The 12,750-nt window shown below is 38.8% G+C and overlaps 1 protein-coding gene and 1 pseudogene across 2 annotated transcripts in view; both read right to left on the bottom strand.

Moving 5' to 3' along the window:
- LOC105887146 overlaps positions 1-122 on the bottom strand; it is a 3,277-nt pseudogene extending 3,155 nt beyond the window's left edge.
- CASC4 (cancer susceptibility 4) overlaps positions 1-12,750 on the bottom strand; it is a 117,585-nt gene that overhangs the window by 51,133 nt on the left and 53,702 nt on the right. For both annotated transcript variants that reach the window (XM_003791781.3, XM_023514276.1), the window contains exons 3-6: positions 12,411-12,513; positions 8,858-8,948; positions 2,727-2,871; positions 1,348-1,428 (exon numbers count right to left, since the gene is read on the bottom strand). In XM_003791781.3, coding sequence (XP_003791829.1) covers positions 1,348-1,428; positions 2,727-2,871; positions 8,858-8,948; positions 12,411-12,513 — 420 coding nt within the window. The remainder of the gene's footprint in view (positions 1-1,347; positions 1,429-2,726; positions 2,872-8,857; positions 8,949-12,410; positions 12,514-12,750) is intronic.

Below are 12,750 nucleotides of genomic sequence, written 5' to 3'. Positions count from 1 at the left end.
AAAAAAAAAAAAAAAAAAGGATCATCTGCTTTTAGAGATCACACTTTAAGAATCACTAAGTTACTTTATTACCCTAAAAACATACCTTGCATATTATTCTCACTCTGTATTTTCAAATTCATGTTATTGTCTTTACCCTTATCTTTTAGAGGAATATGTCATGAATTTGAAAGCTATCAGAATAAAGACATAAAAGAATTTGAGAAGATAAAATTATGCAGTCAGATGCTGTGACTTATGCCTGTAATCCTAGCACCCTGGGAATCAGAGGTGGGAGGACCACTTGAGCTCAGGAGTTCAGCCTGAGCAAGAGTGAGACCCCATCACTACTAAAAATAGAAAAACTAGCTGGGCACTGTGGTGGGCATCTTTAGTCCCAGCTACTTGGGAAGCTATAAGGCAGGAGGATCACTTGAGCCCAAGAGTTTGAGGTTGCTGTGAGCTATGACACCATATCACTCCAGCCTGGGCAACAGAGTGAGATTCTGTTTCAAAAAAAAAAAAAGGAAGATAAAATTATGCAAATGAAAGGACTTAATACTTCATTCATGTGGACCTCAAACACTCAACAATTTCAGTCATGTATAATCAGCCATGATCACAGAAGTAATTACTGAGATTGAAAAGGAATAAAAACAGCCAAGAAGAGGCAAAGATATGTTGTTACTTCTGATTTTTCCACAATGATAAATTGGATGCAGAAGGGAGGGGTACCATAATAGCCAGGAAACATTAAAATGGCAAGAAAAACAAGAGACATGAAGGAAAAAAATGCGTAGGATTAGGATAGCTGCAAGTAGGATTAGGATTTCAAGTGAAAATTGGTAAGAAGCAGACACAGAAAGAAATATACTATTAACAGAAGTAGTTGTAAAAGAAAAAGAAAAAATAGTGAACAAACTCTGAAAGTATGAGGTAATTCACTGAAAGGGCAAGCCAAGCCCTAAAATCTACATAACACCTGTAAGGATATTACTATGCCATATTCGACATAGCATCTGGGCACATTTCGTGTGAAAGAGCCATGTATACTTATCATAAACATAAATGACCCTAACATTTAGGGTCAACTGTCATGAGCAATAATCTTCAGTCATCAAGAAAAGATTTAAATATGGCTGACTCTTATCAAGGCAAAAAAAAAAGTATTTTATTCATTTTAGCAAAAAATTCTCATAAAACTTGTATCTAAAAAAAGTTCTAGCAATTAATGGGTACTTAATTAACTAGAAATATCAATCATACAGATATTTGTGGTTCTTACAAGTGTTAACCCCAAAAAACAATGAGGTCACATGAAAAATAATATGATCACTTTAGTTGAATTTTCTAATAAATTTTACTTACTTGTGGGAAGATCTTCAATTTTTGCTAGGTCATTTTCTTCTATTCCTGGCATCCCTGCATCACCACCTCGTTTGACTTGTTCTGCCCAATTAACAAAAAGATGTAATTCTGTATTTTTTTTTCCTACATAAAATGTTTTTTTATATTCTTTTTTTAATTAAATCATAACTGCATTAATGTATATTAATGCATTTATGTGGTACAATGTGCTGATTTTATATACAATTTGGAATGCTTACATCAAACTGGTTAACATAGCCTTCACCTCACTTAATTAGTGTGTCAAGACATTTATACTCTACTTATACTTAATAGATCTGACATGTACCCTTGCAATATACACCATAGGTGAGGTCCCACCACTTACTCTCCCTCCACCCATTTTCTCCCCTCCCCTTTCCCACCTCTTCCCTCCTTCATCCTGGACTATAGTTGTGTTTTATCTTTCATATGAAAGTGTGGGTGATTATATATCGGTTTCATAAAACTTCTGAGTACACTGGATACTTTTTCTTCCATTCTTGAGATACTTTACTAAGAAGAATATGTTCCAGCTCCATCCATATAAAATAAAACAAATAAAGTCTCCATCTTTTTAAAGGCTGCATAATATTCCATGGTATACATATGCCACAATTTGTTTATCCATTCATGGGTTGATGGGCACTTGGGGTGTTTCCATGACTTGGCAATTATGAATTTGGCAGCAATAAATATTCTGGTGCAAATATCTTTGTTGTAAAGTGATTTTTGATTGTCTGGATATATACCTAGTAGAGGAATTGCAGGATTGACAGGATTTTAGTGCCTTAAGTGTTCTCCAAACTTCTTTCCGAAAGGAACATATTAGCTTGCATTCTCACCAACAAGGAACACCTCTGCATAAAATGTTTTGAATGAATGTAACAATCAGTTTCTAAAGCAACAGGCTACATTAACTGAGCAGAGTTATATCTTGAAATTTGAAACAATATAGACATCTAATCATATCTGAACTAAAATCCGAACTCTTTTTCTTTTTTTTTTTTTTGAGACAGAGCCTCAAGCTGTCGTCCTGGGTTGAGTGCTGTGGCATCACAGCTCACAGCAACCTCCAACTCCTGGACTCAAGTGATTCTCCTGCTTCAGCCTCCCAAGTAGCTGGGACAACAGGTGCCCACCACAACGCCCGGCTATTTTTTGGTTGGAGCCATCATTGTTGTTTGGCAGGTCCAGGATGGATTCAAATCCACCAGCTCAGGTGTATGTGGCTGGCGCCTTAGCCGGTTGAGCCATAGGCGCCAAGCCCGAACTATTTTCTTTATGATTGAAAATGTTCACTTCAAACTGGGATGAAAAAGCCAATATACTATTAATCCAAAATTATATAATAGCAATACCTTTCCCATGTGGAATATGATTGCTTGAGGGTTCTTCATTCTTATCTGCAGCATTCTCAGCTACTTTTGGACTATTTTTAGGTATTTCTTGATCATTTACATCCAAATCTTTTCCATCATTTGACTGAACGTTTTGGGCCTCTTGCTGTTAGATACAGATTTGTGAACAGTAAGTATTTTTCAGTTTAAATTGTTACAACATTCACACAACTATTAATTAAATAATATGAAATATTTCATCTTTTACAAAATATACCATGTGTTTAAATTCTAAACAGCTGGTTCCTTCTATACCACAATGCTGTGTCAAATTCTGAACATTTGGACATGTAAAATATATACTATTTTCTGTTCCATTTTTATAATTGACTTAAAGTAAAAAAGTTAACTAACACTTTTGAAAGTTTCTAATTACAGTAGACAGCCTAAAGGGTTAGACAGAATTAATTCTCTTTGGCTATGATGATGGAGCGATTCTGTAAAACAGCCTGCAGAACAGGCTGGGTTGCTGTGGTGGCCTACTCAGCATAGTCCTGAGTGATTTGGGGCAGGGTTGGTTTTCTGTAGGCATAGGCTGGAACTAAGCAGGGTAGCAGACAAGAGGAGGTTAGCATGTGGGTGTTCATTCAAGTGTTATAGATGGCTGCTGAGATTACCAGGCTTTTCTTCTGGGTGGAAACAGCAAGGTTGAAAAACGGGCAGTCTTCTTCTTAGGTGTACTGGACACTCAAGCATAACAACTAATTGCAGGACAATACACAGGTCAGTTCTTCCTCCAACTTATTCCTGACCATATCATCTGCCTGAAAACCTAAATCTTCAGGTATATGACTAAGCCTAAATCAAATCTATTGAGGAGTCAGTTGTTGGTATTTTCTTGTTTTGTTTTGTTTTTTTGAGACAGTTCACTTAGTCCTGGATAGAGTGTCATGGCAGAGCTCACAGCAATCTCAAACCCTTGGGCTTGAGCAATCTTCTTACCTCAGCTTCCCTAGTAGCTGGGACAACTGATGTGCGCCACCTACACCGGACTAATTTTTTTCTATTTTTAGTAGAGACAGGGTCTCTTCTTGCTTAGGCTTATCTGTTAATGCTCCAGCTGGTCTCAAACTCCTGAGCTCAAGCAATGTACCTGCCTTGGCCTCCAAGAGTGCAGGTAGATTGGTGCCAATTTTGCCTCACTGGAAAATTGAGAGAGGCAAGGAGTTAAGTATGCATGCTTGGGTTGCTATATTTAGGTCATATATAACTGCTTTGCAAACTCTAAAGCAGGCGTCCTCAAACTACAGCCCGCGGGCCACATGCAGCCCACCTAGGACATTTATCTGGCCCACCAGGTGTTTTGCCACCATTGCCTGCCCTGCTTAGCAGTTGACTCATCCAGGGGCCCGCAGTCCAGCCCTCCAATGGTCTGAGGGACAGTGAATTGACCCCCTGTTTAAAAAGTTTGAGGACCCCTGCCTAAAGCTCTATGCAATGTAATTACTAGTAATCTTATAAAAATAGTATAAGAAATCTATATGAATCGTCTGTAATTCTAGCACTCTGAGAGGCCAACACGGGTAGACTGCCTGAGCTCACAGGTTCAAGACTAGCCTGAGCAAGGGTGAGACCTCCATCTCCAAAGAATAGCCAGGTGTTATGGTGGGTGCCTGTAGTTCCAGCTCCTTGGGAGGCTGAGACAAGAGAATCGCTTCAGCCCAAGAGTTTGAGGTTGGTGTGAGCTGTGATGCCACGGCACTCTGTCTCAAAAAAAAAAAAAAATTCGTATGAAATTTAGAAAAACAAGGGCCAAATCTTTTTTTTTTTTTTTGAGACAGAGCCTCAAGCTGTCGCCCTGGGTAGAGTGCTGTGGCATCACAGCTCACAGCAACCTCCAACTCCTGAGCTCAAGCGAGTCTCCTGTCTCAGCCTCCCAAGTAGCTGGGACCACAGGCACCTGCCACAACGCCTGGCTATTTTTTGGTTACAGCCGTCATTGTTGTTTGGCAGGCCCGGGCTGGATTTGAACCCGCCACCTTAGATGTATGTGGCTTGGCGCCCTAGCCACCTGAGCCACAGGCGCCGAGCCAGGCCATCTTGAGAATATGTCACAATATAGTAGAAAGGGTACTTTGACAATCTAGTGTAGGTATTATATACTACTATATATAAAACATACATTTGTACCATGCTTCACAGTTTACAAATTGCTTTCATCTCTATATTCTAATAAATGTAAATGGCTTTGAGAAAAACAAAACTGAGGCTTTAAAAAGTTAAGTAGCTTGTCTAAGGTCACAGAGCTAGAGAACTGTGGACAAGAAATTCTACCCACAGTCTTTCTGACTGAATCCCACATTTGCTGGGATATAGCAACTACGTAAGCTATAACCAATTCTGAGAATTTAATCATTAATGAGTAAAATGATAAACTGAAATTTCTGAACAAGTCAATATGAAAGCCAAGAGTAAGAAAATCTATGAGACTCAACTGAGTAGTCATCTTTCATCTCTGTGTATTTTTCACTACATTTAAGGCTATTTCTACAGTACTCCACTAGCTTGGGAGTGCCACATGGGGTTATAAAATAGCAAACAAAAATTAAAAGCCAACAAAGTACTGTTTAAAAATGCTTTTTCCAGCTCGGCGCCTGTGGCTCAAGTGGCTAAGGCGCCAGCCACGTACACCCGGGCTGGCAGGTTCGAATCCAACATGGGCCTGCCAAACAACAATGACGGCTGCAACCAAAAAATAGATGGGCATTGTGGCAGGTGCCTGTAGTCCCAGCTACTTGGGAGGCTGAGGCAAGAGAATTGCTTAAGCCCAGGAGTTGGAGGTTGCTATGAGCTGTGATGCCACAGCACTCTACTCAGGGCAAAAGCTTGAGGCTCTGTCTCAAAAAAATAAAATAAAATAAAAATAAAAACAAAAAAGCTTTTTCCATTGAAAGTGGTTAATGTAGATACTGTCCCTTTAATGCGTTATTGACAGTATATGAACAGATAATTTGAATATTCTTTTTTCTTTTTTTTTCCTTTCCTGAAACAAAGTCTCATTCTGTCACCCAATTTAGAGAGCTATTGCCTCAGCCTCCCTCACAGCAACCTCAAACTCCTGTGCTCAAGCAATCCTCTTGCCTCAGCTTCTTGAGAAACTGGGACTATCTAGATGCAATGCTTGTGATTTGATGAGGGGGCCTCCTAAATGTTTTTTAAATAATTCCTTTTATTCTGAAATAATTTGATTTACAGAAAAACAATCACCCCTTACAATCAGTTTCCCTTAATGTTAATGTCCTGCATTACCATGGTACATTTACAAAACTAAAAAAACCAGCTCTAGTACATTATTGTTAACTAAACTCTAGACTTAGATTTAGCCAGTTTTTCCGTAAGTCCTCTTTCTGTTCAAGGATCCAATTTAGGATACTACATTGCGTTTAAATCCTCAGGTCCCTTTAGTCTCCTATGATCTATAATAAGTTTCTCTGTTCTTCTAGCAAAGTGGTTCTTAACCTGTGGGTCGCAACCCATGGGAACTGTATTAAAGGGCCACAGCATTAGGAAGGTTGAAAATCACTGTTCTAGCATGACTTGCTAAAAAGTAAACAAATAAGCACAGTACCAATAATTTTGTTTAACAAACATGCAAATATAAATACATTTCTTATGATTTTCTCATATAATAAAATATTGCTATTTTGATTTTTTTCAACCCTTTAAAAATGTAAAAACCAGGGATGGAGGGATGGATAAAATCAAACCCAGTAGGTACAATGCACACTGTCTGGGTGGTGGGCATACTTATAACTTTGTCTCAAGCAGTTCAAAAGTAATCCATGTAACCTAAACCTAAAAACTCTGTAATATTCCAAAATTAAAAAATGACAAATAATAAACAAAAATTAAAATGTAGGCTCGGCACCCGCAGCATAATGGTTACAGCACCAGCCACATACACTATCGGTGGCAAGTTCGAACCTGGCCCGAACCAGCTAAACAGCAATGACTACTGCAACCAAAAATATAGCTGAGCGTTGTGGCAGGCACCTGTAGTCCCAGCTACTTAGGAGACTGAGGTAAGAGAATCGATTAAGCCCAAGAGTTTCAGGTTGCTGTGAGCTGCAATGCCACACACTCTACCCAGGGTGACAGTTTGAGACTCTGTCTCAAAAAAAAAAAGAAATACAAATGTAAAAACCATTTTTAGTTTGTGATCAGTATGAAAACAGGCAGCAGGCTGGATTTGGAATACGGGCTACATAGTTTGTTGACCCTTTTCCAGAGTAATTTCTATGATAGACACTTGCTTTGTTAACTAATTAATTAACAAACAAATAGAAAAGTAAATCCCTGGATAAAATTTATGCTTGTTTCATAAAGCTATCATTGAATTTGTCCCTGTGAAAAATTAATGCATTTCACAGAAGCAATTTGTTACAGTAGTTGAAGAACAGGAAATAAAGGGTAGGGGACTAAAATAAGGCAGCTGGTCAAGAGAGCAATGGCTGATGTACTATCCCAGAAAAAAGTTCTCTAGGCACTTCAATCCCTGTCCTACCTTCTTCATTTATAGCAGGATAAAAACAAAGAAAAACTAGTTAATTAATAATATAAAACATAATAAAGAATATAAAAACATTAGTTAATTAAATTAATAATATAAAAACAGGGCGGTGCCTGTGGCTCAGTGAGTAGGACACCGGCCCCATATACCGAGGGTGACGGGTTCAAACCTGGCCCTGGCCAAACTGCAACAAAAAATAGCTAGACATTGTGGTGGACACCTGTGGTCCCAGTTACTCGGGAGACTGAGGCAAGAGCCTAAGCCCAAGAGCTGGAGGTTGCTGTGAGCTGTGACACCACAGCACTCTACCATGGGCAACAAAGTGAGACTCTGTGTCTAAAAATAAATAATAATAATAATAATAATAATATAAAAACAGGCCAGATGCAGTGGCTCACACCTGTAATCCTAGCACTCTGGGAGCCACAGGCAGGTGGATTGCTCGAGCAGCCTGAACAAGAGTGATACCTCATCTCTACTAAAAATGGAAAAACTAGTCAGGCGTTATGGCAGGTGCCTGTAGTCCCAGCTACTAGGGAGGCTGAGGCAAGAGGATCGTTTGATCCCAAGAGACTGAGATTGCTATGAGCTATGATGAAGCCAGCCACGATGCTCTACCCAGGGTGACAGAGTGAGACTCTGTCATAAAATAAAACTAAAAATAAAATAAAATAAAATCAGCCTAAAATAACATAAAATACAATGTAAAGACAATATAAAAACAGCTCACAGCAACCTCAAACACTTGGGCTTAAACGATTCTCTTGCCTCAGCCTCCCAAGTAGCTGGGACTACAGGCACCCGCTACAACACCCCGTTATTTTTAAAGACAAGGTCTTGCCCAGGTTGGTCTCAAACTTATGCACTCAGGCAATCCACCTGCCTCGGCCTCCCAGAGTGCTAGGATTATAGGCGTGAGCCACTGATCCTAGGCTCATGCTCAAAGGGTGTCAGAGAACAGAGATTGATAATAAGGAAAAAGTTTCTCAATTTTTTTGTTTCTCTAATGCATAAGATAGGAAGTAAATGATCTGCTGTAAAATGTTACCCACTTTATAACCTGAGAAATATATTAACAATAAAAATTATTTTTAAAAGTCAGATAGATATTTTAATACAAAATTAATTTTAACAATTCAGATTATAATTAAATTATGTCTAATTTACTCAGCAATAAAGCTATTACGAATCATTTTTAGAATTAGGAAGGCTAGAAAACTTAAAAATATAATGCTTTATGACAAAAATAATATTTCGGCTTGGTGCCCGTGGCTCAGTGGTTAGGGTGCCAGCCACATACACCGAGGCTCGAGGGTTCGAACCCAGCCAGGCCTGCTATACAACAACAACTGCAACCAAAAAATAGCTGGGCATTGTGGTGGGCACCTGTAGTCCTAGCTACCTGGGAGGCTGAGGCAAGAGAATCACTTAAGCCCAAGATTTGGAGGTTGCTGTGAGGTACAATGCCATAACACTCTACCAAGGGCAACATAGCGAGACTGTTTAAAAAAAAATTAATTTCTAATTATCACAATTTATAACAAAAAGATATTTGGATTTCAGCATATTTTTAAAAGCTTACCTTTTGTTCCTGTAAAAACTGGTCTGCTAACTTTTTAATATTTTCTTCATGTTGTGCTCTTAATTCCTTGATCTGTTGTCCACACTGAAAACTAAATTATAAAGTCATTCTTTTAGATTATATTACTGGACTCTCAAAGTTGTCTAAAAGTTGACACATACATTTATTTATTTATTTATTTATATTGAGACTGAGCCTCAAGCTATCAGCCTGGGTACAGTGCTGTGGCATCACAGCTCACAGCAATCTCCAACTCCTGGACTTAAGCAATTCTCTTGCCTCAGCTTGCCAAGTAGCTGAGACTACAAGCGCCCGCCACAATGCCCAGCTATTTTTTAGTTGTAGTTGTCATTGTTGTTTGGCAGGCACAGGCTGGATTCGAACCCAACAACTCTGGTGTATGTGGCTGGCACCTTAGCCACTTGAGCTCCAGGTGCTGAGCTAGACACATATATTTAGAAAGATAAAATATTCAATCAAAAGAGGAGGGAAGGAAGGGAAGAATAAAAAGCAAACTAAGCACACTTAGTCAAAAATTTAAAAATATTTAAACCCTCTAATAGGGTATAAAGAATACAGATTTCTAATTTAGAAAACAATCTTTTTATAAACTATCTTGTTATTTTTACAAATTGCATTTATAAAGAAACTATTGTCAAAACCAATGTCAATTATAGAAGCAAAAAACACTACAAAACTTTGACGGCCAGATGTGGTGTCTCATGCCTGTAATCCAAGTACACTGGGAGGCCAAGGCAGGTGGATCGCCTGAGTTCAGGAATTCGAGACTATCCTGAGCAAGACTAAGACCACCTCTCTAAAAGGAGCCAAGCATTGTGGCAGATGCCTGTAGTCCCAGCTACTTGGGAGGCTGAGGCAAGATCACTTGAGTCCAAGAGTTTGAGGTTGCTGTGAGGTATGATGCCATGGCAAAGGGGCAACAAAGTGAGACCATGTGTCAATAAAAAAAAAATTTTTTTTTGACACTTAGGTGGGTGCAGTGGCTCATGCCTATAATCCTAGCAGTCTGGGAGGCCAACGCAGGTAGACTGCTTGAGCTCATGAGTTCGAGACCAGCCTATGCAAAAATAAGACTCTATCTCTACTAAAAATAGATAAAGAAGCTGGGCGGGTGGCGAGCTCCTATAGGCCCAGCTACTGCCGAGTCTAAGGCAAGAGGATTGCTCAAACCCAAGAGTCTGAGGTTGTTGTGAGCTATAATGCCATGGCACTCAACCCAGGGCAACAGAGTGAGTCTCTATCTCAAAAAATAAAAAATAAAAATAATAAACTTTGGGACCAATTTATAGTACTAGATGAGAAAAGCTAGAATTATGAGAGTTGACAAGGAGTGGCAGCAAATGATTCACCCAATAGTCAGTACTTTAAGCATTGTAATAAAAGGCTAAACCACAGAATAATCAGAATGAAAGAAACTAGTACAGAAGACAGAGTGGCATCATCAAAAGAAATTAGGAAAAGCAAAACAGATAATGATGGTGACTTTTTGCTAGACAAGGAGTCAAAGGATATAAATAGGCCATTCACGCAAAAAGAAATATTTAGTTGATAAACAGAAAAATGTTAACTTTCACCATTATAAAATGCAAATCAAACTTCCTATATGTATACATGGTAGTACCTTATTCCTATATTAGCAAAATTAAATTAGAATTATAACGAAAGTTGATATAGTTACAGGGTAAAATCTTCATTATATATTAGTACAATCAGGCTGGGCACAGTGGCTCACACCTGTAATCCTAGCATTCAGCTAGGCCAAGGCAGGTGGATTGCCTGAGCTCACAGGTTCAAGACCAGCCTGAGGCAGAGCTCTTGTCTCTAAAAAAAAAAAAAGAAAGAAAGAAAGAAACAGCCTGGCGTTGTGGTGGGTGCCTGTAGATCCGGCTACTTGGGAGGCTGAGGCAAGAGAATCACTTGAATCCAACAGTTTGAGGTTGCTGTGAGCTGTGACAGCACAGTACTCTACTGAGGGTGATGAAGTAAGACTCTGACTCAAAAAAACCCCGTTTAAATTAACACAATTATTTTATAAAGCACTATTTCATCTATGCTGTAGGAGCAATAAAATCGGTAAAACATTCTTTCTTAGGAATTCTACATATGAGAATGTACAATAATGAAATGACATAAGGGGGGAAATCTTTTTTTTGCATAAAAAGTCTTGTAGCTGTGATAGTCTCTTTTTTTTGGTAGAGACAGAGTCATACTTGCCCTCGGTAAAGTGCTGTGGAGTCACACAGCTTACCACAACCTCCAACTCCTGGGCTTAGGCGCTTCTCCTGGCTCAGCCTCCCAAGCAGCTGGGGTCACAGGCACCCACCACAAAACCCGGCTATTTTTTGTTGCAGTTTGGCTGGGGCTGGGTTTGAACCCACTACCCTGGGTATATGGGGCTGGCGCCCTACCCATTGAGCCACAGGCGCTATCCTCTGTCTTAATAGTAAGAAAAGGAAAACTCCTACAGTGGTTCCATAATTGGGGGAGACTAAAGAAGTTTTGGTACGTTCATGTACTAAAATAATATATATTACCTCTAAATATGTTAAAGCTTTAATCTTATAGATACATGGAAAAATACTGAAAATTGTTTTTATATATGTGTATATATATGTTAGTAGATACATATTGATAACTTATAACAGTAAAAAGTCAGAAATGGATGCATGATGGTTTAATATAAGGCAAACACTTCTAATTTTTGGTGTGCAGCCTTAGAACATATCTTTACAGTAAAATTGAATGAAAATATCATAAACAATTTTAAAGAGTGATTGCTAGAAATGGCTCTAAGAGGTGGGATAGAGATGTAAACAAGAGCTCAAGTGCAGAGCAGAAGCAGCTATCACTTAGTCCCTCAGCTCCTCTGGTAACTTCTCCCAGTGTTGGCTTTATCTTCTGGACACCCCTTCAAAAAGAATCACAGGCTTAGCGCCTGTAGCACAGTGGTTACGGCACTGGCCACATACACCGAGGCTGGCAGGTTGGAGCTTGGCCTGTATCTGCTAAACAACAATGACAACTGCAATCAAAAAATAGCCAGGCATTGCAGCAGGCACCTATAGTCCCAGCTACTCAGAGGCTGAGGCAAGAGAATCACTTAAACCCAAGAGTTTGAGGTTGCTGGGAGCTGTGACACCATAGCACTCTACTGAGAGTGATAAAGTGAGACTCTACCTCTAAAAAACAAAACAAAACAAAACAAAAAGAATCGCAGAATCTTCTTTCAGTCTTTGCCACATTTAACTTAGTAAAACTCAAAGTAAGATTTTCTGTCTCAAAATGAACCCAATAACATAGACAAACTCAACATGCCCTCCCTATAAAAAATACTTTTATGGTGTTTAACATACCAAAATAAAAAGTATGGATTTCAAAGGGCAATAAAAAGATAATGGAAAAGGAATTTAAAAGACATAAGAAAATGAAAGAGAAGAAAAGAAAAACAAAAGTCAGAAAGGTAGAAATAAATTAAGTCCAACAGTTGAACGAGTATTAGATTCATAAATATCTGTTGCACGTAGCATCCTACCTTTCATATTCTAACCTCTTCACAAGGTAAGTATTGTTCTTCCTATAATCCTGAAGCTGGTCTTCTTGTCGAAGAAACTCCTGTCGAAGTTCAGCAAGTTGCTCTATCCACATAAGATAAGAACCAAAGGAATCAAGTTTACTCATTATAACGCTTCCTATCAAGAAGCTATGTAATGTCTTTTTAGTTATATACGCTTCCCAATTTTCTTACTCATACTCTAAGTAAATTAAATTACATAATTAAAATCAGATAATTGCCTTTTTTTTTTTTTTTTTTAAGACGGAGCTTCAAGCTATCCCCCTGGGTAGAGTGCTGTGGCATCACAGCTCACAGCAAC

Source organism: Otolemur garnettii, unplaced genomic scaffold (genome assembly GCF_000181295.1).
Source record: "Otolemur garnettii isolate 467f Iridium unplaced genomic scaffold, OtoGar3 scaffold00050, whole genome shotgun sequence".
NCBI lineage: Eukaryota > Metazoa > Chordata > Mammalia > Primates > Galagidae > Otolemur > Otolemur garnettii.
The sequence above is the reverse complement of the archived record's forward strand: the minus strand, read 5'-3'. Positions and strand labels throughout refer to the sequence as shown.